Source organism: Salvia hispanica, chromosome 3, assembly GCF_029641045.1.
Source record: "Salvia hispanica isolate PSC_SH4W2 chromosome 3, Shi_PSC_v1, whole genome shotgun sequence".
Classification (NCBI taxonomy): Eukaryota; Viridiplantae; Streptophyta; class Magnoliopsida; order Lamiales; family Lamiaceae; genus Salvia; species Salvia hispanica.
The window spans coordinates 47,555,172-47,581,753 of NC_142694.1; the positions used below are offsets into that span (position 1 = coordinate 47,555,172).

Genomic DNA, 26,582 nt, shown 5'->3' on the forward strand with positions numbered 1-26,582 from the left:
TTCCAGTGTTCCACATTTGGGGGCATCAATTCGAAGCTAAGTTATGTTGGCAGCCGCCTTCCGATGGTAAGTAATAAACAATTGAAGGCGTATAGCTAGCAAAAATCACCATGCACACTTGAAATGGTCTAAATCCCAAGCTTGCTTCATATTGTGCAGGTGAATTACATTCTCTCAGCAATAAAGAAGAAAACGTCCATGGACTCTCCATAGTAGGTTTCGGCATCGTCTTGGAGCGGTTTTGGGATGATCTGGAGCTGTGAGTATTGTTTGTACATACCTTCTTGGCATGCTCTGGATCTGTTGTTTGGTGGGATGCATTTTGTTCAAGAATCTTGATAAAATTTGTAACTCTGTTAAAAACCAGTTCACATCTTAAGATATATAGCCTCATCCTCGAGGATTTGCCATTGTTTTAGTAAATCAAAATTCCATCTTCTCTTGTTTACCTTGTGATTCATTGTGTTGGAGGTACTGGACCTATCTGAAAAGCGTGTACAATCAAAACAAGCTCTGTAAAAGCACAGCTTTTTCAATAAACTAATGTACTTGCAGAAGTTGAATGTTATAAATCTAATGGAAACGAGAATAAGATTAAGTATAGCTATCCAAAATGATATTCCACTGAAATATTCCAAATTTCCCCATTATCTATTATTTTCCATAATGAAAGGAAACACATTCCACAAACCACTAAAGCAAGCGCCATGTAAGCACAAAGAAGAAGATGAAAAAACAGAAAGATGTATTCTTCAATTGCTAAACAGATGCCATAAACCCAAAAGAATCCAATTCCACATCCTAATTATTTTTGGATGACAAACAGAAGGATCAACAAGACTTTCCTATTTTTCGATATATGATTGGACTTTCCCCAACCAATGTAAAAGCTCGATTCTGTCTTTGTTCGTCATATATTGATGCAGGAATTTTGAAAGGTCACTGTTTATCCCTCTATCATTCAGGAACTCATAAAATCCAGCTTGTAGCTTATAGCTCAAATTCCTGCAAATAACAGGTGAACAGTGAGAACTTGGTTACATAAATCCAACCAATTACTATATAACAATAACGAGCAGCAACTAATTGGAAGGTGATTTGAGGAAAACTAATCCTTGGACATAGATGAAAACAGCAAATTCCATACTTCATATCGGGACCCATGTAAGGTTGAGCTGGAGAGTTATCTCGCTTGAACATGTAAACCTTCTGAATCTCCAGAGAATCGGGCCATGCTGAGCAGACAAATTCCATGGAATCAGTTTCTTTTCCTTTCCATATATCAACTAGCATGCTAATGTGAAGCCGCACGACTTCCTCAGTGTCCTCATCGTCAGATTTTGGTTCAAGGATGGAACCATCGAACATGGTTGCTTCGATCTTAATATTCTCATCCTCAGCTGATTTGGCCCTCAGTGTAATCCACTGCTGACCAGGCTGATCTTCCACCGAAAATCTCTCAAACTCTGTAACAGGCTGCAATGGAGCATGAACAATAAATACAAGTCAGCAAGCAAATTTGAGAGCCTGAGATAGTGAACATAAACAAATTTAGTTGGTTTGAATTTGAAATTATCCTTCATCCATTCCTGGAGTGCAGGGTCAGAAAGAAGTCTGCCAGCTCTTTCTTTTCCTCACATAAACAAGAAAAATCCTTTTTCTTCGAGTTCATAGGCAATCAAAACATCTCAGTAATAGGGAATTCAACCATTATGCAAGAGACCATCTTCGAAAGGTGCAGCCTTAAAGATTGAATCAACTGATCTTTGCATAAATCCGCTTAAATTCGATAAGATAATGCATCATGTTGCTATTTCCGATTGATAAAGTTGCTCACAGATAGAGCTATCAGAACCTTTGTGAAAGAAACACCAACACCAGCACCACAGGATCACAAATATACATGAATCGACACACGAAACACGGAAATCTGATCAAAATTGACGGAGTTTGCTCTGCTGAGGCTGTTCCCCTCATTACACATACACAATATCGGATTCATGAATAGAAATGAAGAGTAGAGTATGAAACATTGAGTTATTAATGGTGGGGATGACATGTTGTGGTGAGCTATAAAAAGCGAAGGTATTGGAGCAAAAACGAAGTAATTAAATTAGTAAAGCACCTGATGAGGAGGAGCATAATCGTACTGGTACTGAATCTCATTGCGAAGAATGGTCCGCAATCTGGATTCGAAGGGCGAAGAAGGCGACGGTGATGATGATGACTGAGATTGAGATTGAATGGCATCGGAAGAGGAGAATTGACGAATTAAACTGCGACGGCGGATAATGGAAGGAGAAAATGAATTCAGCAGTGACCTCATCAAAGCTCCTTTTCCTCCCATCGTTTTCAGCGTGACAGAAGAAGGGTTTTACGAAAGAAGAAGAAGAAGGGTTTACACTTTCACTAATTTTACTCTTCTAATACTGTCACTGCACTTTTGCTCCTCCTCTTTTCGCAATCTTCCACTTCTACCACCATTTTTTCTTTTTATTTAGAGTGAACTTAAAAAATGGTCCCTGGACTATAGGTTTATCTCGAAAATGGTCTCTGGACTTTAAAAATATCACCAGTAGTCCCTGGACTAAGGGTTAATATCAAAAACGGTATTTTGAGACGAAAATGCCCTTTTGAGGGGTTTTGAGGGGTTTGAGCAATTTGGTCTTTTTACACTTTTAACATTTTAAATCTGATATTATTTTAGTTATGTACTGAATCTGATATTATTTCAAAATTATCATTTTTCTTCCCTTTTGTCATCCTTCACTTTGTTTCTTTATTTCAATATTAGATTTAATTTTATAAAATTAAATTTTAAATTTTAATTTTTAAATATCAATAAATATTTTTAATTAAAACTATTAATTCATGGAAACTGTAAATATTGATTAAAACTATTAATTTTTGTTATTTAATATAATATTAAGCTGAATTGAAGAAGTACAGAAAAATAATATTAATCGTGATGGAAAAATAAGAGCTATTCTATTTAGCATTCGTTCGGTTGTTATAATTGCTTGTGATTGAATATTATGAAGTCGACTAAAAATTTTGTATAGGAGTATTTTTGTTGAAATTTTCTAGTCATTTTGATTGATTGTTTTCAAATTAATAAATGAAAATTATATTAGTCTTACATTAGACGCATATTTATTTCAGAATAAACCGTGTTATATCTATTTATGATTAAAGCTATTAAATATTGATTAAAACTAAGACGTTATATCTTATTGATTAAATATTAGATACTATCAAATATTGATTATGACTAATAATTTTTGTTATTTAATAATTTTTATAATTAAAAATTTTTATTGATATTTAAAAACTGAAATTTAAAATTTAATTTTGTAAAATTAAATCTAATATTGAAATAAAGAAACTAAGTGAAAGATGACAAAAGGGAAGAAGAATGATAATTTTGAAATAATATCAGATTTAGTACATAACTAAAATAATATCAGATTTAAAATGTTAAAAGTGTAAAAAGACCAAATTGCCCAAACCCTCAAAACCCCTCAAAAGGGCATTTTCGTCTCAAAATATCGTTTTTGATATTAACCCTTAGTCCAGGGACTACTGGTGATATTTTTAAAGTCCAGGGACCATTTTCGAGATAAACCCATAGTCCAGGGACCATTTTTGAAGTTCACTCTTTTATTTAAAGTGAACTAATTAATGTGGTACTTTGAACTTTTCAACTTCAAACATAAACGGTCCTTAGACTTTAAAATATCATAGAAGGTCTCTAAACTTAGAGTATAATCATATTTATGATACTTTTTCACTATTTAATTTAATTTTGATACAAGAGTAAACTACATAAATGGTACCTGATCTTTCACTTTCGCACATAAATGGTACCTGATAGTATTTATTTTATATCGTTTTTAGTACCTTGTGACAAAAATAACCCCATGTATCAAACATGTGATATTTTTGTTATAGAGGATATTTTTGGAAATTTCAATTAAATAGTACTCCCTCCGTCCTATTGAAGATGACTCACTTTCCTTTTTAGTTTGTCCCAACTAAGATGACCCATTACTTAAAATGGAAATACATTTATATCTACTTTATTCCCCCTCGCTTACTTTACTCTCTCCTCTCAATACACAAAATAAAGTTGCATAAAATCCCGTGCCGCCCAAGAAATGGGTCATCTTCCTTGGGACGGAGGGAGTACCAAATAGGTGATTATTTTTTCTTCCTTTCTTATTTCTTTTTTAGTTTCTTCTTCATTCTTTTTTCTTCTTTTTTGTATTTTATCTTTTTTTCTTCTCTCTTTTTTTCTCCTTAGTTTATATTTCTTCTTCTTTCTTTTATCTTTTATCTTCTTTTTTCTTCTTTCCTTTTAGTTTTTTATACCTACATCAATTGCATTCTAATATAAATCAAGAACAAAATGTCAATATAAATTAATTATTTAAAATAATTAAATCAATTAAATATTTCTATTAAATTACTTATACTCATTTTAAGATTAAAACACCTAACTAAAAATATTCAACTCTTTATATCACTATGAATACAATTCACAATTATTATTACATAATATTATATGATTCATAATTTATATAATTATACTATAATTATTTATTAATTACTACTAATTTTTAGTATTATAACAATAATATTTTTATAATAATTAAATATAATTATAACTATAATTAAATTAACTATTTTGAATGATATTAAAAATAAATTAATTATTAATTTATAACATCAAAATAATAATATTAATATTGATTAATAATAATAGTATAAAGAGTGAGGAGAATGAGAGAAGATATTACAATATCACTTTTGGTACTAATTTTATGTATACCTAAAATATCCTTTATGATATAAATGAGAAAATGTATTTGTTTAGAGGGCATTTTGGGAATACAATTGCATCAGGTATAAAAAATGTGATTTATAGGTGCGAAAAGCGATATAAAGTAAAGATCAGGTACCATTTATGTGTGAAAGTGAAAGATCAGGTATCATTTATGTAGTTCACTCTTGATATAAAATGGGGTATTTGAGTATTAGGTATGATATTTTTTCTATCTCTCTATTATTTAATACTCCCTCCGTCCACGATTAAGAGTCTCATTTCTAAATGGCGCGGGTTTTAAGAAATGTTAAGAAAAGTGGGGGGAAGAAAGTTAGTGGAATATGGGTCCCACTTATATATATTAGTTTTAAATGATATGTGAATGGAATGAGTTAGTTGAATGTGGGGTCTCTTTACCATTTATGGTAATTATGAACCGGGACTCTTATTCATGGACGGACCAAAATGGAAAAACGGGACTCTTATTCGTGGACGGAGGGAGTATGATATTTCCTATAGTTTGGATATGATATACCTCTATCCCATTACTTATTGGTACACATTTAGGGAAATAATACATCTTCCGTTCTACAATAAGAGTCACATTTTGCTATTTCGATATGTCCCATAATAAAAGTCACATTTTATTTTATGGTAAGTAGGTCTCACATTCCTCTAACATATTTCACTTACATTCTATTATAAAATTAACATAAAAAAGTGGACCACATATTCCACTAACTTTTTCAGCCCACTATTCTTTACATTTTTTAAAACTCATGCCTACATCAAATGTGACTTCTATTATGGAAGGGAGGGAATAATATATACTCCCCCCGTCCCAGATAATTCGACCCAGTATTCCATTTCGGGTTGTCCCACATAATTTGTCCCACTTTACTTTTACCATTTTTGGTAGTGGACCCCATATTCCACTAACTCATTCATACTCAAATTTTATTATAAAACTAATACTTTAAAAGTAGGACTCACATCCCACCAACTTTTTCAACTCACTTTCCATTACATTTCTTAAACCTCGTGCCGGGTCAAAGTGTCCCAAATTATCTGGGACGGAGGGAGTAGTTAAAATGGAGAAAGAGTAAAGTAAGAGAATAGTGTAAAACAGATGGAGTGTATGTCAGTGTGTAGTGAGTGTGTGTGTACAATGTGTGTACGTGTGAAGTGTGGGTAGTATTGGAATTTTTTTAAATTACTAAAAAAATTAAAATTTAGTTTTATTAATAAAATTTAAAAAGTATGAAATTAAAATTATATTGAATTGAAACATAATTATAATACTCCCTCAGTCCCACAAAGATGTCACACTTGAGGGACGACACAAAATTTTAGAAGGTTTATTTTATGTGTTAGGTGGAAAGAGAAAATATTTATATTATTGTGAGAGGGAACTTTTTCTAAAAATAGAAATGTGATGACATCTTTAATGGGACAAACTAAAAAGGAAAATGAGACATCTTTTATGGACCGAGGGAGTATAATATAATACATTCTCCGGCCCATAGATATATGCTAATGCTAATATAATATAATGCATTCTCCGTCCCATAGATATATCCCATTTTTACTTTTTCATCTGTCCATAAAAATAGTCAATATTCATTTACGACAATATTTTCTCCTTCTTTTTTACTTTATCATTTATGGGTTACACCATCTACTACACAATTTTAACTACTTATTCTCTTCTCTTAATCTACAAATTATCCATTAAAACTCATGTCAACCCGAAATGACAGATGAGAGTATGTTGTATAATTATATTAAAATCTAAAATAAAGAGAAAAAATAATGGAATGGAATAGAATATCCATTATTTGACTAAATGAAAGGAATGGATATTGTTTTGAGCAAGGGGGTAGAATCCAAACCCAAGGCCCCTCCGCACTAAGTGTCTAAGTCCGATAAATCATCTAGGAGGGTGTAATTCATGTATTATCCACCTGCTAAGAAGGAGGTAGTTGCCCACAAACCTACAAGGAGCCCACCCTCAATGCCCATATCATGAGGAATGGAAATATCAAATGGTGAATCATAGAAAAAATATACCCCTTCCATCCGTCACTAGTTTCTTTTCGGTCCGTCCATCACCCAATTAATATAAAACTATAATATCTGTGTTGTCGCCCAATTAGCTAATTAGTATCATTATGTCGATTTACTGGTATACTCTATATCTTCATTCAAAAATCATGAAGTGAAATTGATGAGATTCGTTTCATGCATGGTTTTATTGGTGTTTATACACTAATCGGGTTGATAATGTGCGGGAAAGTGGTGAATTTAAGTGTGCAGGAGCTAAAAAGTGTTGAAGCGGCAGAAATACCGGAATAACTTGATCAACTCGGAAAAGGAGCAAAAAATGGCCAAATCTAAGGACAAATTAATCAGTTGGAAACAAGCTGATCAAAAGGAGAACTAAGCTGATCAGGCCACCACATGAAGACACAAGCTGATCAAGAGGAGAGCTGAGCTGATCAGGCCATCACATGAAGACATGAGCTGATCAAGTTGACCAAGAGGAATTCACACATGAAGACGTATCTGCTGAATCATCCTAAGTTACTACAAGGGTAAAATGGTCAACTCATATGAGAAGTTGCCTTAGGGTTGAAGATTGAAGCCGCTCTATAAATAGAAGTTTTCTACAATAAAGAGAAGGACTGGACACGGCAGTAGCTTAGGTAGAAAATTCTCTTAGCTTAGTTTAGCTTAGTTCTATAATCTCGACGGAGGAATTGACAACTCTGACGCCGGGATTACTTTTCATTCCATGTATTCAAGACTTTACTGTAGATTTACATGATGTTGGTCGTTTCAACGGTGGAATTGACACCTCCATCTTAGAAGCTCCTTCACCTCCTTGCTTTGTAGTTAAATTTAACGGGTTCGACGAAGGAATTGACGACTCCGGCGTTGGACCTCGCTTATTTCCATTTTAATGAACCTTTTGTTTATTTTCATATTGATGATGCTATTTACTTATATTTCTTGGATGCTTTTTGCAATTGGTAGTTTAGATGTTTAGATTCATGTCCGCTCTGTAGTTTCGATGTTGGATCCTTGCTTTCTTTACCGCTTTCTTTACATCTTTAGTTTATTTTCATGTTTTCAATGTTTTAGTGTAGATTTACAGAGTGTTGGTCGTTTCAACGGTGGAACTGACGCCTCCATCTTAGAAGCTTCCCCATGCCATGCTTTCTAGTTAGATTTAACGGCTTCGGCAGAGGAATTGATGCCTCCGATGTTGGATACTTGCATTCTTTACCGCTTTGATTTACGTTCTTGTTCCCATGCAGTTTAGCTCTGTAGTCTCGACGGAGGAATTGACAACTACGACGTCGGGATTACATTTCATTTCATGCTCTCTTAGTTTAGTTTAAGCCTCTAACCCCTGTTCTCATGCTTTAAAGTTCAAGTTTCTCACCCTAATATTTAAGTCCATACTCAACCCAAAAGCGTGGTAGCTAACCAACCCGTGTCGTGAAACAATCTCGAGTAGGTCCATGGTCTTTGTGGTTCGACCTCTCTCTTACCACTTATACTTAGTAATATTTGTTGCAAAAGTGGGATACTATAAATCTTGTTGAAAGGAGAGACACGTGCCCACGACACACGTGCAAAACTCCATCCCTTCAGAAATTAAACATGATCTATAACACTTTCTCCGTCCATGAAATATTGTCCAGTTTTACTATTTCGGTCCGTCCGTGAAATGTTGTCTACTTTGCTTTTTTCATTTTTAGTAAATGGACCCCACTTTCAACTAACTCATTACACACATATTTTATTATAAAAAAAATATATAAATGTGAGACCTACATTTCACTATCTTTTTCCACTCACTTTTTTTCACATTTCTTAAAACACGTGCCAAGTCAAACTTGGACAACATTTAATGGACAGAGGGAGTATTTAAAAATAAGTTAAGATGATACTCCTTCCGTCTTTGAAAAATATGAACATTTGATTTTACACGAGTTTTAATGTATAATTGGTAAAATAAGCGAGATGAAAATAAATGGTAGTATAAGTAGTGTTAATGGACAGTAGACTCTACATCATTAAGAGTGTAGTGTAATGAGATAAGTTGTAAATAAAATGTTGTGTAGAAATGTGTTGTTTAAATATTCCAAATTTAGAAAGTTCATACTTTTTAGGCTGGACTAATGTCACTCGCACTTTTCTATTTCGGCTCGTCTCAAACTATTTACACTATTCATATTTTAAGTAAGAATTAAGATATTTAATTACTATTATTAAAGTTAATTAAATGTTTTCTTTTTAAGTGATTTATTGTTACACTTAAAATACTAATTTAATTATACTAAAAAATAAATTTTAAATTTATAATTCAAAAAGAAAAGTGCGAGTAACATATGACAGAGGTAGTTCTTTTCACAGACGAAAGGAGTAATTGTTATTTATGTTTAATTATTTTATTTTTAAATAAATACTAAAATTGTAAATTATAAAAATGACATCTCCAACTAATTAATGATCATTAAGTAGATTTTATTGTATACTTTTAATCTTCATGCAAAAATTATGAAACAAAAGTAAATATAATAATAAAATCATTTAAATTGATAGTAATTATTAAGTCTAACTATGAACGTTGCTTGTAGTGTAAAGGATTGTAATACACAAGTTTGAAAATTTAAATATTTTAAAAGCGAATTATCCATAAGAAATAAGTTAAAAACTCTAAACATATTATTTAAAATCTGATATCGTTTTATAGATTTGTTAAATAAAATAATATAGTATATCTTAATTCAATTTGAACTTACCTAAAGTAATAGCGGTTCCCTAAGTAAAAGTTTATATAAATGGAAATAACCAAAAACGTTTCTAGTGGTATGTTTACAAATATAAAAAGGGCAATCCAAGAAGAAAGTACTAAGGGAACAAATTTAAATAAAATCGGTTTATAAATTAAGGAGATTTTATTTAAGTTAAGTCTCCTTTTATTTGTATCTCATCCCCTCCTCTTTTAATACGACTTTTTTCTTTCAATCTGAAATCTCTCTCGCAAAATTGATCAAAATTCTCAACATGAAAACCCCATCACCGCAGTTTCAACGTAGAAATCGGGCAAAAACCGGCGGTGTCAGATTGATTTGAAATTCGCACGGTACATGCGAAACGCAATTTGGGATCGAACTCGTCGCGACGGGATTTTGGCCATCTGACATCGTTTAAGGGGCGAAAACTGCAATATACTGTTTTTTCGGGCTTATTTTTAATTTTTAATTTTCTGTTTTATTTCCTTTTGAACTTCTAGGGTTTTTTAGACGGTTATAATAGTGTTGCTTTTGTTTTGGGCCGCAGTTGAATTTTGATAATAATATTTCGTTTTTCATTGAATCTAGGGTTTCTCTGAATTTCTTCTCCGTTCAGTCAATTTCTCTATACATTTTGCATCAATTGGTATCACGATCCAGGTTGTTGTTAATGGCTGAACGTAGACGTGGCGGTGGACGTGGCGGTGCTCGTGGTGGCGGTCGTGGTGGAGGACGTGGGGAGATTCCTCAACACGAAGGGGCTGCACGGGAACGCGATCTGCATGACGTTGAGAACGACGAACTGAGACAACAGGTGCGAGATCTCCAGCGACGTCTGGCGCAACTGGAGGCCCCCACCACCGAGACAACGGATTCAGACCTTTCCCATCCTGACGATGATGACGGCGAGAACCCTTTTGGCTGTGCAGGGGAGCGCGGCGGGAACAGGTACTATGGGGTTGACCCATCGCGTGATATCGACATGAGGATTGAGATTCCAGAGTTTGAGGGTAAGGCTCTTCCTAATGAGTTCATTGATTGGTTAAATACTGTAGAGCGTGTTTTCGATATCAAGAACATCAGTGATAGCAATAAGGTGAAATTGGTTGCTATTAAATTGAATAAAAATGCTTCGATCTGGTGGGAACATGTTAAGAAACAACGAGCAAGGGAAAGGAAGTCCAAAATTCAGTATTGGGAAAAGATGAAGAAGTTACTTAGGGGGAAATTTCTTCCTGCGCACTATCGACAGGATGCATTTATTGAATACCATGTCTGTGCTTTGTCTGTGGAGGAGTTTACCAATGAACTTGATCGTCTACGGATGCGTTGTGATGTTGAGAAAGAGGAGGAACAGACGATCGCTCGCTACTTTGAGGCACTTCGTACTGAGATCGCTGAGGTGGTCCAATTGCAACAATATTTCAGTTATGAGGATGTATGCAGGCTTGCTCTTAAGGTTGAGAAGCAGTTGAAAGGAAAGAAAGTGTCGAGTCGTTGGTCGTCGGGCAGGGAGTCGACGAATTTTCGTGGCGGTTCAGGGTCGTCACAACCAACTGCACCGGTGGCAGCGAAACAGCAGGTCACGACGAAACCTGGGCAGTCTGATGAGCCTGGTCCGAGGGCGCGGCAGCCTGTACGGTGTTTTAAGTGTCAAGGTTTTGAGCATATGCAGGCTGATTGCCCCAATAGGCAGATGGCCACATTCGTTGGGGAAGATGATGCGCCTGTTTTTGATGAATCTGAGAATGAGGGCTCTGGGTCGGACATGGATACCGAGTTGATTTATGCAGATCGTGGGCCTGCATTGGTCGTTCGACGTGTTCTAAATATATCGCCTGCAGAGGATGAACAGTGGTTAAGGCACAACATATTCCATACAAAGTGCACCACCAAAGGGAAGGTATGCAATTTGATTATTGATGGGGGTAGCTGCGAAAACGTGGTGTCTGCAACCATGGTGGAGAAATTGGGCTTGAAGACAGTGGACCATCCCCAGCCTTACACGTTGTCATGGCTTGTTAAAGGGCGCGAGTTAAAGGTCCATAAACGTTGCCTCGTTCAATTTTCCATTGGGAAACGGTAACAAGATGAAGTATGGTGTGATGTTATTCCTATGGATGCCTGTCATATGTTGTTGGGTCGCCCGTGGCAGTTTGATCGGAAAGTCAAGCATGATGGCTTCAAGAATACGTATACCTTTAAGAAGGATGGAGCCACCATTACTTTGTGTCCCAGTCCAGACGAGAGGTGTGAACCTGCTGCGAATAAGGATGATAAGATTGCTGGGAGCAGTAACTTGTTGACGAGATCTACTTTTGTAGCTGCAGCGACTGAAGCCAAAAACGTCCTTGTGCTTGTGGTGGTCGAAGGGAACATTGAGGACATGGCTATCCCAGCAGAAATGCAACCGCTTCTGGAATTGTTTCGGGATGTCTTACCAGCGGCTATTCCAGCAGGTGTGCCTTCTATGAGGGATATTCAGCATTGCATTGATCTCCTGCCTGGTTCGTCTATTCCGAATGAGGCGGCATATCGTTTGAGGCCTAAAGAACACGAGGAGTTGCAGAAACAGGTCTTGGAGTTGCTCGAGAAGGGGGTCATCCGTGAGAGTATGAGTCTGTGTGCTGTTCCGGCTCTAATGGTGCCCAAGGCTGATGGTTCCATGAGAATGTGTATGGGCAGCCGAGCGATCAACAAAATCACAATCAAGTACAGGTTCCCGATCCCCAAGTTCGACGATTTATTGGACCAACTGCACAGTTCAGTAGTGTTTTCAAAGATAGATTTGCGAAGTGGTTATCATCAGATTCGCATAAGGCCAGGTGATGAGTGGAAGACGGCCTTCAAGACGAGGGATGGGTTGTACGAATGGATGGTCATGCCATTTGGATTGTCGAATGCGCCTAGTACATTCATGCGTCTGATGAACCAGATTTTCAGGCCGTTTATTGGGCAGTTTGTTGTCGTTTATTTCGATGACATTCTTGTCTATAGTAGTTCGGTGGAGCAACATTTGGATCACTTGAGGAAGGTTTTTGATGTGCTGCGCGTGCAGCAGTTGTACGCCAATGCCAAGAAGTGCCATTTTCTGACGGAGGAAGTAACGTTTCTGGGTTATGTGGTTACTAAGGAGGGCATACGCATGGATGAGGGAAAGATTGAGGCTATCACCAGTTGGCCGACGCCGACTAATATTCATGACATTCGGAGTTTCCATGGGTTGGCTTCCTTTTATCGCCGTTTCATTCGGGATTTCAGCAGCATTATTGCGCCAATCACAGAATGTTTGAAGAGTGGGAAGTTCATGAGGAGTAGTGAGGCAAACGCTGCATTCCAGTTTTTGAAGTTAAAGGTAACCCAAGCCCCTGTTTTGACTTTGCCTAATTTTGATGATGTGTTTGAGGTGCATTGTGATGCTTCGAATGTTGGGATTGGTGGAGTATTGAGTCAGAATCAAAAGCCGATTGCCTTTTTCAGTGAAAAATTGTGTGACGCCCGCAAGAGGTATTCTACTTATGATAAAGAGTTTTATGCTATTGTTCGTACTCTTGACCATTGGTAACATTACCTCTTGTCCAAGGAGTTTGTGTTATATTCTGATCATGAGGCACTGAAATACATACAGGGACAACACAAATTGAATTTTCGTCATGCTAAATGGGTGGAGTTCGTACAAATGTTCAACTTTGTGATTAAGCATAAGGCTGGTGTGCAGAATCGAGTGGTTGATGCTTTGAGTCGATGACATGCCTTGTTGTCATCTATGCAGGCACGTGTAGTGGGATTTGACACTTATGGTGATCTATATCGTGATGATCCTGATTTTCGTGATATTTGGATAAGGTGTGCAAAGGGGAGTTTTCAGCAGTTCCAGATTTACGACAAGTTCCTTTTCAAGGGAAACCGATTATGCATCCCACTTTGTTCATTGAGGGCCGCGATTGTTGATGAGGCTCATGGAGGGGGCCTTGCAGGTCATTTTGGGAAGGATAAGACTGTATCCTTGCTTTCTAATAGTTTCTACCGGCCGCGGTTGGAACATGATGTGGCTAAATTGGTGGCGAGGTGTCGGACCTGTCATGTTGTCAGACCCGTCACAGTAATGCGGGTTTATACACTCCTCTCCCAGTTCCTACAACGCCATGGGAGGATATTAGCTTGGATTTCGTGTTGGGACTGCCCCGCACATAGAGGCAGAAAGACTCGATCATGGTTGTGGTGGATCAGTTCTCTAAAATGGCGCATTTTGTCCCCTGCAGTAAGACGTTTGATGCAAGTCAGGTGGCTCAGTTGTACTTTCGAGAGATCGTCAAGCTTCATGGTATTCCTAAATCTCTTACCTCTGATCGCGATGTAAAGTTTGTGAGTCATTTTTGGCGAACTTTGTGGCGAAGAATGGGGTCGAAACTTCAGTTTAGTAGTGCATATCACCCGCAAACGGATGGACAGACTGAGGTTGTCAATAGGAGTTTGGGGAATTTGTTGCGCAGTTTGGTTGGTGACGGTCCTCGACAATGGGACTTGGTGTTGGCACAAGCAGAGTTCGCGTGTAACCAGTCGCAGAATCGAACGACTGGTAGGAGTCCGTTCTAGATTGTTTATGGGCGCAATCTAATCACTCCATTGGACTTGGTGCCTATTCCCATCACTGACCACTTTAGCATGAGCAAGTGAGACAGCGCATTATCCAGCAGAATGACAAGTATAAACTGCGAGCTGATAGGCGACGGAAGAAGGTGGTTTTTCAGGAGGGTGATTTAGTTTGGATTCATTTGAGAAAGGAGCGTTTTCCAAGAGGGCGTTGGGGAAAGTTATAGCCAAGGGCGGATGGTACTTTCCGTATCCTGAAACGGATAAATGATAATGCATATAAGGTGGATTTGCCAGGTCAGCACAATGTGTCAGCTACCTTCAATGTTGCTGATTTATCTCCATATGAAGGTGGTAGTGAGGATGAAGCAGTTGACATGAATGAAATGGTGGCAGCGGCAGATGAAGCAGACTCGAGGTCGAGTCTTTTTCAAGAGGGGAAGTATGATGCAGTTTCAACGTAGAAATCGGGCAAAAATCGGCGGTGTCAGATTGATTTGAAATTCGCACGGTACATGCGAAACGCAATTTGGGATCGAACTCATCGCGACGGGATTTTGGCCATCTGACATCGTTTAAGGGGCGAAAACTGCAATTTACTGTTTTTCGGGCTTATTTTTAATTTTTAATTTTCTGTTTTATTTCCTTTTGAACTTCTAGGGTTTTTTAGACGGTTATAATAGCGTTGCTTTTGTTTTGGGCCGCAGTTGAATTTTGATAATAATATTTCGTTTTTCATTGAATCTAGGGTTTCTCTGAATTTCTTCTCCGTTCAGTCAATTTCTCTATACATTTTGCATCAATTGGTATCACGATCCAGGTTGTTGTTAATGGCTGAACGTAGACATGGCGGTGGACGTGGCGGTGCTCTTGGTGGCGGTCATGGTGGAGGACGTGGGGAGATTCCTCAACACGAAGGGGCTGCACGGGAACGCGATCTGCGTGACGTTGAGAACGACGAACTGAGACAACAGGTGCGAGATCTCCAGCGACGTCTGGCGCAACTGGAGGCCCCCACCACCGAGACAACGGATTCAGACCTTTCCCATCCTGACGATGATGACGGCGAGAACCCTTTTGGCTGTGCAGGGGAGCGCGGCGGGAACGGGTACTATGGGGTTGACCCATCGCGTGATATCGACATGAGGATTGAGATTCCAGAGTTTGAGGGTAAGGCTCTTCCTAATGAGTTCATTGATTGGTTAAATACTGTAGAGCGTGTTTTCGATATCAAGAACATCAGTGATAGCAATAAGGTGAAATTGGTTGCTATTAAATTGAATAAAAATGCTTCGATCTGGTGGGAACATGTTAAGAAACAACGAGCAAGGGAAAGGAAGTCCAAAATTCAGTATTGGGAAAAGATGAAGAAGTTACTTAGGGGGAAATTTCTTCCTGCGCACTATCGACAGGATGCATTTATTGAATACCATGTCTGTGCTTTGTCTGTGGAGGAGTTTACCAATGAACTTGATCGTCTACGGATGCGTTGTGATGTTGAGAAAGAGGAGGAACAGACGATCGCTCGCTACTTTGAGGCACTTCGTACTGAGATCGCTGAGGTGGTCCAATTGCAACAATATTTCAGTTATGAGGATGTATGCAGGCTTGCTCTTAAGGTTGAGAAGCAGTTGAAAGGAAAGAAAGTGTCGAGTCGTTGGTCGTCGGGCAGGGAGTCGACGAATTTTCGTGGCGGTTCAGGGTCGTCACAACCAACTGCACCGGTGGCAGCGAAACAGCAGGTCACGACGAAACCTGGGCAGTCTGATGAGCCTGGTCCGAGGGCGCGGCAGCCTGTACGGTGTTTTAAGTGTCAAGGTTTTGAGCATATGCAGGCTGATTGCCCCAATAGGCAGATGGCCACATTCGTTGGGGAAGATGATGCGCCTGTTTTTGATGAATCTGAGAATGAGGGCTCTGGGTCGGACATGGATACCGAGTTGATTTATGCAGATCGTGGGCCTGCATTGGTCGTTCGACGTGTTCTAAATATATCGCCTGCAGAGGATGAACAGTGGTTGAGGCACAACATATTCCATACAAAGTGCACCACCAAAGGGAAGGTATGCAATTTGATTATTGATGGGGGTAGCTGCGAAAACGTGGTGTCTGCAACCATGGTGGAGAAATTGGGCTTGAAGACAGTGGACCATCCCCAGCCTTACACGTTGTCATGGCTTGTTAAAGGGCGCGAGTTAAAGGTCCATAAACGTTGCCTCGTTCAATTTTCCATTGGGAAACGGTAACAAGATGAAGTATGGTGTGATGTTATTCCTATGGATGCCTGTCATATGTTGTTGGGTCGCCCGTGGCAGTTTGATCGGAAAGTCAAGCATGATGGCTTCAAGAATACGTATACCTTTAAGAAGGATGGAGCCACCATTACTTTGTGTCCCAGTCCAGACGAGAGGTGTGAACCTGCTGCGAATAAGGATGATAAGATTGCTGGGAGCAGTAACTTGTTGACGAGATCTACTTTTGTAGCTGCAGCGACTGAAGCCAAAAACGTCCTTGTGCTTGTGGTGGTCGAAGGGAACATTGAGGACATGGCTATCCCAGCAGAAATGCAACCGCTTCTGGAATTGTTTCGGGATGTCTTACCAGCGGCTATTCCAGCAGGTGTGCCTTCTATGAGGGATATTCAGCATTGCATTGATCTCCTGCCTGGTTCGTCTATTCCGAATGAGGCGGCATATCGTTTGAGGCCTAAAGAACACGAGGAGTTGCAGAAACAGGTCTTGGAGTTGCTCGAGAAGGGGGTCATCCGTGAGAGTATGAGTCTGTGTGCTGTTCCGGCTCTAATGGTGCCCAAGGCTGATGGTTCCATGAGAATGTGTATGGGCAGCCGAGCGATCAACAAAATCACAATCAAGTACAGGTTCCCGATCCCCAAGTTCGACGATTTATTGGACCAACTGCACAGTTCAGTAGTGTTTTCAAAGATAGATTTGCGAAGTGGTTATCATCAGATTCGCATAAGGCCAGGTGATGAGTGGAAGACGGCCTTCAAGACGAGGGATGGGTTGTACGAATGGATGGTCATGCCATTTGGATTGTCGAATGCGCCTAGTACATTCATGCGTCTGATGAACCAGATTTTCAGGCCGTTTATTGGGCAGTTTGTTGTCGTTTATTTCGATGACATTCTTGTCTATAGTAGTTCGGTGGAGCAACATTTGGATCACTTGAGGAAGGTTTTTGATGTGCTGCGCGTGCAGCAGTTGTACGCCAATGCCAAGAAGTGCCATTTTCTGACGGAGGAAGTAACGTTTCTGGGTTATGTGGTTACTAAGGAGGGCATACGCATGGATGAGGGAAAGATTGAGGCTATCACCAGTTGGCCGACGCCGACTAATATTCATGACATTCGGAGTTTCCATGGGTTGGCTTCCTTTTATCGCCGTTTCATTCGGGATTTCAGCAGCATTATTGCGCCAATCACAGAATGTTTGAAGAGTGGGAAGTTCATGAGGAGTAGTGAGGCAAACGCTGCATTCCAGTTTTTGAAGTTAAAGGTAACCCAAGCCCCTGTTTTGACTTTGCCTAATTTTGATGATGTGTTTGAGGTGCATTGTGATGCTTCGAATGTTGGGATTGGTGGAGTATTGAGTCAGAATCAAAAGCCGATTGCCTTTTTCAGTGAAAAATTGTGTGACGCCCGCAAGAGGTATTCTACTTATGATAAAGAGTTTTATGCTATTGTTCGTACTCTTGACCATTGGTAACATTACCTCTTGTCCAAGGAGTTTGTGTTATATTCTGATCATGAGGCACTGAAATACATACAGGGACAACACAAATTGAATTTTCGTCATGCTAAATGGGTGGAGTTCGTACAAATGTTCAACTTTGTGATTAAGCATAAGGCTGGTGTGCAGAATCGAGTGGTTGATGCTTTGAGTCGATGACATGCCTTGTTGTCATCTATGCAGGCACGTGTAGTGGGATTTGACACTTATGGTGATCTATATCGTGATGATCCTGATTTTCGTGATATTTGGATAAGGTGTGCAAAGGGGAGTTTTCAGCAGTTCCAGATTTACGACAAGTTCCTTTTCAAGGGAAACCGATTATGCATCCCACTTTGTTCATTGAGGGCCGCGATTGTTGATGAGGCTCATGGAGGGGGCCTTGCAGGTCATTTTGGGAAGGATAAGACTGTATCCTTGCTTTCTAATAGTTTCTACCGGCCGCGGTTGGAACATGATGTGGCTAAATTGGTGGCGAGGTGTCGGACCTGTCATGTTGTCAGACCCGTCACAGTAATGCGGGTTTATACACTCCTCTCCCAGTTCCTACAACGCCATGGGAGGATATTAGCTTGGATTTCGTGTTGGGACTGCCCCGCACATAGAGGCAGAAAGACTCGATCATGGTTGTGGTGGATCAGTTCTCTAAAATGGCGCATTTTGTCCCCTGCAGTAAGACGTTTGATGCAAGTCAGGTGGCTCAGTTGTACTTTCGAGAGATCGTCAAGCTTCATGGTATTCCTAAATCTCTTACCTCTGATCGCAATGTAAAGTTTGTGAGTCATTTTTGGCGAACTTTGTGGCGAAGAATGGGGTCGAAACTTCAGTTTAGTAGTGCATATCACCCGCAAACGGATGGACAGACTGAGGTTGTCAATAGGAGTTTGGGGAATTTGTTGCGCAGTTTGGTTGGTGACGGTCCTCGACAATGGGACTTGGTGTTGGCACAAGCAGAGTTCGCGTGTAACCAGTCGCAGAATCGAACGACTGGTAGGAGTCCGTTCTAGATTGTTTATGGGCGCAATCTAATCACTCCATTGGACTTGGTGCCTATTCCCATCACTGACCACTTTAGCATGAGCAAGTGAGACAGCGCATTATCCAGCAGAATGACAAGTATAAACTGCGAGCTGATAGGCGACGGAAGAAGGTGGTTTTTCAGGAGGGTGATTTAGTTTGGATTCATTTGAGAAAGGAGCGTTTTCCAAGAGGGCGTTGGGGAAAGTTATAGCCAAGGGCGGATGGTACTTTCCGTATCCTGAAACGGATAAATGATAATGCATATAAGGTGGATTTGCCAGGTCAGCACAATGTGTCAGCTACCTTCAATGTTGCTGATTTATCTCCATATGAAGGTGGTAGTGAGGATGAAGCAGTTGACATGAATGAAATGGTGGCAGCGGCAGATGAAGCAGACTCGAGGTCGAGTCTTTTTCAAGAGGGGAAGTATGATGCAGTTTCAACGTAGAAATCGGGCAAAAATCGGCGGTGTCAGATTGATTTGAAATTCGCACGGTACATGCGAAACGCAATTTGGGATCGAACTCATCGCAACAAGACGATGGATTTGGGCCATCTGACATCGTTTAAGGGGCGAAAACTGCAATTTACTGTTTTTCGGGCTTATTTTTAATTTTCTGTTTTATTTCCTTTTGAACTTCTAGGGCTTTTTAGACGCTTATAAATAGCGTTGTTTTTGTTTTGGGCCGCAGTTGAATTTTGATAATAATATTTCGTTTTTCATTGAAACTAGGGTTTCTCTGAATTTCTTCTCCGTTCAGTCAATTTCTCTATACGTTTTGCATCACTCAGATTTTGTTCCTCCAATCCCTAATCCTCCTTCTCAGCTTCGCCGGAGCTCAGCTGCAGCCGGAATCCACCAACGACAGCAACTACTACGTTGGCGCCAGGATCAGTCTCATGGCGGCGATCATCACCGTCGTTTTACTCTCCGTGGCCTTCCTCTTGTGGCTCTTCTGGCACTACAACTATCACTACACCGTCGCCCCCGCAATGCGCGTCCACCGCGGCCTCGATGCGGCAGTGATCGATACATTCCCGACGTTCACCTACGCGGAGGTGAAGGAGCACAAGATCGGGAAGAGCGTGCTCGAGTGCGCCGTCTGCCTCAGCGAATTCGAGGACCACGAAACGCTGCGTTTGATCCCCAAGTGCGACCACGTCTTCCACCCCGAGTGCATCGACACCTGGCTCGAGTCAAACGTCACCTGCCCAGTCTGCCGGGCCAATCTCACCCCGCAGACTGGCGAAGAACCAGTTCACCCGCTTGAACCGGGGCCCACCGTTGTGGAGGAGACTGACTCGAGAACTGGCGAAATCGTGATTCAAATAGAAGGGGATGATGCGAACCCCAGCCCAGCCTTTTATCATCGGCGCCATGGGTGGCGGCGGAGTATTTGTCGAAGACTTGCTGCGACTGCGTGAGCTGTGCGTCGATCCTCGGCAGCTGATCCACCGGCGTCGCGATGCGCAGACATGCCACGTGCGCCGACGGGAGCTGCTCGTACAGCAGGTGAGACAATATCTCTGCCGTGTGTTGCCAGTTCGCCTCTCCGTCGCTTCTGTTGTTGTTATTATTGTTATACTCCGCCGCGGCCGGCATCGAGTCGCTAGAAACCTCGCTCATATTCCGCTGCAAGATTGATCGGGAAAGCAACTGATTTTGGCCGGCGAGGATGAGGTCTGTAGATTCAGGAAATTGGCGCCGGGGAAGTGATTAGGCTGGCGGAGAATAGCGCTGTTCAGCCAGCTCGCGGGGCGGTGGTACTAAATCTGATATTATTTCAATATTATCATTCTTTTCCCTTTCGTCATCCTTCACTTCGTTTTCTTATTTCAATATTAGATTTAATTTTATAAAATTAAATTTTAAATTTTGATTTTTAAATGTCAATAAATTTTTTTAATTAAAACTACTAATTCATAATCCACTTCTCCTACTCCATCTCTCACAATGCAATAAAATAATCCTCCATCACTTATCAAAATTGGTCATGATTGTATTATTATTTTATTGCATTGTGAGAGGTGTAGTAGGAGTGGAGTAGGAAGAATGGATTAGGAGATCCTCTCCGAATTCATGGACACTATAAATATTGATTAAAAGTATTAAATTTTTGTTATTTAATATAATATTCAACTGAATTGAAGAAGTACAGAAAAATAATATTAATCATTATGGAATAATAAGAGTTATTCTATTTAGCCTTCGTTCAGAGTATGTGCATTTGAAATAACACGAGAATTAATGCACAATTGGTAAAGTAAGAGAGAGGAGAAGAATGATAGTTAAAGTAGTGTTATTGGATAGTGGGACCCACATTATTATTAGTGTTTAATGAGTTTTAACAGAGAGCCAAAGTGGTATAAATAGTAAAATAAATTGATGTATATGATTAATGAGTTAGGAACAATTTTCCATAAATAGAAATGCCCACATTTTTATGGAACAGACAAAAATGAAAAGTGTACATATTTTTATGGGATGAGGTCAAAGTGTGATGTTTATCGGCGGATGAAAGAAGTATCAAACAAAAGAATGGAAAGGAAGTTAAAATATCATTTCATTCCCCCATTTCATTCAATCTTACCAAGCATCTCCAAAGTATCTATCACAATTTTCTTTTTTTGTCCGTCCTATAGAAATAGTCCATATCTAATTATGACAATTTTTTTTCCTTCTCTCTTACTTTATCACTTACACATTTAAAACTCGTGCCTATCCCAAATGAGCTATTTCTATGGGACGGAGGGAGTATAAAATAGTACTCCATCCGTCCGCCATTAGAACTCCCGATTTACCATTTTAATCTGTCTGCCATTAAGATTCCTGATTCAATTTTACTATAAATGATAGGTAAACTCCATATTCCTCTTACACATTCTAATCACATTTTATTAAAATAAAACTAAAATTTCTCAGTGCTATCACCCAATTAGCTAATTATGATCATTAAGTCGATTTACTTGTATACTCTATTTCTTCACTCAAAAATCATGAAGTGAAATTAAGCATGATCTATAAGACACTCCATCCACTCCTGAAAAGTATAAACATTGGTTTGCCACGAATTTTAATATATAGTAATTGGTAAATTATGAGAGAGAGAAACAAATGGTAGTTTAAGTAATGTTAGTGGAGTGTAGTATAATGATATAAGTTGTACAATACTAAATAAAATGTTGTGTATAGGTAATGTGTTGTGTTTAATAAAATGTGAATAACATGGGACGGAGGTAGTACTTTTCACGGACGGAGAGAGTAATACTCCAGCTAAATGCTAATCATTAATTAGATTTTATTGTATACTTCAAATCTTCATGCAAAATTATGAAACAAAAGTAAATATAATAATATAATAATAAAATCATTTAAATTGATAATTATTAAGTCTAACTATAAACGTTGCTTCAAGTGTAAAGGGTTGTAATGCATAAGTTTGAAAATTTAAATGTTTTAAAAACGAATTAGCCACAAGAAATAAGTTAAAAACTCTAAACTTATTATTTTCAAATCCGATATCGTTTTATAGATTTGTTAAATAAAATATATCCTAATTCAACTTGAACTTTCCTAAAGTAATAGCGTTTCCATAAGTAAAAGTTTATATAAATGGAAATAACCAAAAACTTTTCTATCGGTATGTTTACAAATATAAAAAGGGCAATCTAAGAAGAAATAGTATGGAAATAAATTTAAATAAAACCGGTTTATAATTTAACGACACTTTATTTAAGTTAAGTCTCCTTTTATTTGTAACCATCCCCTCTTTTAATACGACCTTTTTCTTTCAATCTGAAATCTCCATCGCAAAATTGATCAAAATTCTCAACATGCAAACCCCTCGGATTTTGTTCCTCCAATCCCTAATCCTCCTTCTCAGCTTCGCCGGAGCTCAGCTGCAGCCGGAATCCACCAACGACAGCAACCACTACGTTGGCGCCAGGATCAGCCCCGTGGCGGCGATCATCACCGTCATTTTACTCTCCGTGGCCTTCCTCTTGTGGCTCTTCTGGCACTACAACCACCACTACATCGCCGCCCCCGCAATGCGCTACCGCACCGCCGCCGCAATGCGCGGCCTCGATGCGGCGGTGATCGACGCATTCCCAACGTTCACCTACGCGGAGGTGAAGGAGCACAAGATCGGGAAGAGCGTGCTCGAGTGCGCCGTCTGCCTCACCGAATTCAAGGACCACGAAACGCTGCGTTTGATCCCCAATTGTGACCACGTCTTCCACCCCGAGTGCATCGACGCCTGGCTCGAGTCGCACGTCACCTGCCCGTTCTGCCGGGCCAATCTCACCCCGCAGACCGGCGACGAACTGGTTCAGCCGCTTGAACCGTGTTAGCCTATGCACTCTCAAGCAAGCTGAAACTAAAGTGAAGCTAGCTCTCAATCCTAATGCTGATGCTAAATGTGAAAATGAAGATTCTTCAGTCAAGGACGTGGCATCTACTCACAACATGAAGAGCTGGAAAGATGTGCTCTTGGGACCACCTAAAACGTTGGCAGCAGGAGAAGGTGGCCAGCTCGCTCTTGTGGTCCAAGGCAGTTAAATGTGTTGTGTTGTCACTCTTCTATTGCTTGTTATGGTAGAGTATTATTCTCAGTGTAGCTATATATATGTGCAGCACGTAATTCCAATTGCAATCCATGAACATACTATTTCTGGAAATATGCAGTCTCTCTTTATCTTCTATATCAATTCCTCTGCTATTCTTTCTTGGTATCAGAGCCTAGGTTCATCCTAGGTTCTGCATATTTCCCTTTTGTTCTCTTTTCCTTTATTTTGAATCATGGCTGAAAAAGATGGGTCAAATGTGGAGGATACATCCTCTCACAGAAGTTCTATTCCCGTTTTAACCCAAACACATCCCATAGCCATTAAGCTTACTGAAAGCAATTATCTGGTGTGGAAACAGCAACTAATGTCCACCATTAGAGCTCTGGATCTGGAGCCATTTTTGACGGGAGAAGAAGCTGCTCCTCCACGTCTAATTTCTGTTGAAGGTACAACTCAAAAGAAGGTGAATCCAGATTTTCTGCTGTGGAGGAAGCAGGATCAGTTTTTAGCCTCCTGGTTGCAGTCTTCACTCACTGAAAATGTTCTTGCTCTCATGGTTGGGTTAACCACCAGTCATGAGATCTGGACAGCTCTAGAAGCTAACTTTGCAGGTCAATCGAAGGCCAAGATAATGCAGTATAGACTGCAACTTCAATCCTCCAAGAAAGAGTCTCAATCCATGAGGGAATATTTGGGAAAAGTTAAGTGTTGTTGTGATGCTCTCGCGGCTGCTGGATGTCGCATATCTGAAGATGATCAGATTCTCTATGTTCTTGGTGGACTTGGATCAGAATATGATCCAGTTATGGTTGCAATCTCAGCCAGAACTGATCCCTGGACTATGCAAGAGGTAACATCTCTATTACACAGTTTTGAATCTAGATTGGATGCAGCTAAATCCACAAAGATCAACATGGATGGATCTACTCCTTCCTTGAATGTTGCACAAACTAATAGGCAACGTGCAGATGTAAATAATCGCTTCAACAGACAAGATGAAAGTGGAAGAATTTCTGGCTATGGATCTGGTTTTAGGGGTGGCAGAGGTGGTAGGTCTGGTGGAAGAGGAAGAGGAAGGCTGACTTGTCAGTTGTGTCAAAAACCTGGTCACACCTCAGCCCGTTGTTGGTATAGATTTGAACAATCCTTCATGCCTCAACCATCTCAGCCACGGCCAAATCATCAATCTTATCACTCTTATGGAAATCCTCAGCCATCTGCTAACATTGCTCAGGCCAGGGGCAGTTCTTATCACTCTCCTGCTAATGATTCCAGCCATGATAGCTCATCTTCAGTCTCTTGGTATCCTGATTCTGGAGCTACACACCATGTATCAAGTGATCTTTCAAATCTGAATAGTGCCTCAGAATATTATGGAGGTAATTCTTTGCATCTTGGTGATAATTTTGGTATTCAAATTGCTCATGTTGGTAGTTCCACTGTGACTCCTGATTCTCAATCTTTCCCTAATTCCAGATGCTTCATTCTCAGTAATTTACTTCATGTTCCTCAAGTGTCTAAGAATCTCCTTAGTGTGTCTCATTTTGCTAAAGATAACCATGTCTACTTTGAGTTTCATCCTTCTTACTGTCTTGTGAGAGATCAGGTTTCCAGGCAAATCCTTCTACGGGGCACCCTTGAGAACGGTCTCTACAAATTCCTCCTTGTCCACAAAGCTTCTCCAAACTCCATTTCCATTCAGCCTACTTCAATCAAGAGCTCTCTTCCAAATGCTCAGCCTTACTCTCTTTCAAATGCTCAGCCTCAAGAAATTCCTACTGTTTTTAACTCTTCATGTAATAGATCAGATAGTCTAGAGCTTTGGCATAGGAGATTAGGGCATTGTGCTCTTCCTATTGTTAAAAAAATTCTAGCAGATTGTAATATTCCCTATCATTCAATGAAATCTGATCTCATTTGTCACTCTTGTTCCATCTCTAAAAGTCACAAATTACCTTATTCTCCATCACTGTCTGTTCATTCTGCTCCCTTAGAACTTGTGCACTCTGATCTTTGGGGTCCGGCTCCCATTACTTCAAGAAATGGATTCAGATACTATGTAAATTTCATTGATCATTTTAGCAGATTCACTTGGATTTATCTACTGAAAACCAAAGATGAGCTTCTTCCAGTTTTTAAACATTTCAAGTCTCAGGCTGAAACACAGCTTGGCTGTAAACTCAAAATTCTCCAGAGTGATTGGGGGGGTGAATACAGGGGTTTATCTCATTTTCTTGAGTCTGAGGGAATAGTTCACCGTGTGTCATGCCCCTACACCCCACAACAAAATGGTCTAGCGGAGAGGAAACATAGACATATTGTAGAGTCTGGTCTTACACTTCTAGCTCAGTCTGGATTGCCCTCACATTTTTGGGATGATTCTTTTGTCACTGCTACATTCCTCATTAACAGAGTTCCTTCTAAAACATTGTCATTCTCCTCACCATATGAGATCCTCTATAAAACCAAACCTGATTATCTTGCTTTGAAACCATTTGGGTGCCTCTGCTATCCACATATCAGGCACCTAAACAAATCCAAACTAGATTTCAGGTCTGAATCTGCTATATTTTTGGGATATAGTGGCTCTCATAAGGGTTATAAGGTACTTCTCAAGTCAGGAAAGCTCATAATCACCAGGGATATTATTTTTCATGAATCAATTTTTCCATACCTTTCTTCCACACACATTACCAAACCTGACTCTCCTACTTTGTCTGTTCCTGATTTCTATCCGGCTCCACCTTTATGCTCAGCCTCTATTCCCTCTACCATTCCTCATGCTCCACAACAAACTCCCTCTCCTATTTCAACACCATCTCCAATTCTTAGTCAAAATTCAGATTCTGTTTCCATTACTCCGTCTATCATTTTCCCTTCTTCCCCCTTATCCCTCCCTGATGCTTCACCTACTATTCCAGATGTCTCTCTTAATCACCATCCCATGATCACTAGGGCTAAACATGGCATTTTTAAACCAAAGATTCTCACTGCTAATGCTTCTTCCAAAAAGGATGT

General features: G+C 39.6%; 1 protein-coding gene across 1 annotated transcript; it reads right to left on the bottom strand.

Moving 5' to 3' along the window:
- Positions 1-589: 589 nt before the first annotated feature.
- Positions 590-2,455, bottom strand: LOC125212772 (Mitochondrial glycoprotein family protein). Its single transcript, XM_089067607.1, has 3 exons — positions 2,126-2,455; positions 1,148-1,476; positions 590-1,005 (listed from the first exon to the last, which is right to left on the bottom strand). The coding sequence occupies exons 1-3, from the start codon at positions 2,345-2,347 to the stop codon at positions 846-848; spliced, it is 711 nt and encodes a 236-aa protein (XP_088923733.1). The 5' UTR covers positions 2,348-2,455; the 3' UTR covers positions 590-845.
- Between the last annotated feature and the right edge of the window lie 24,127 nt (positions 2,456-26,582).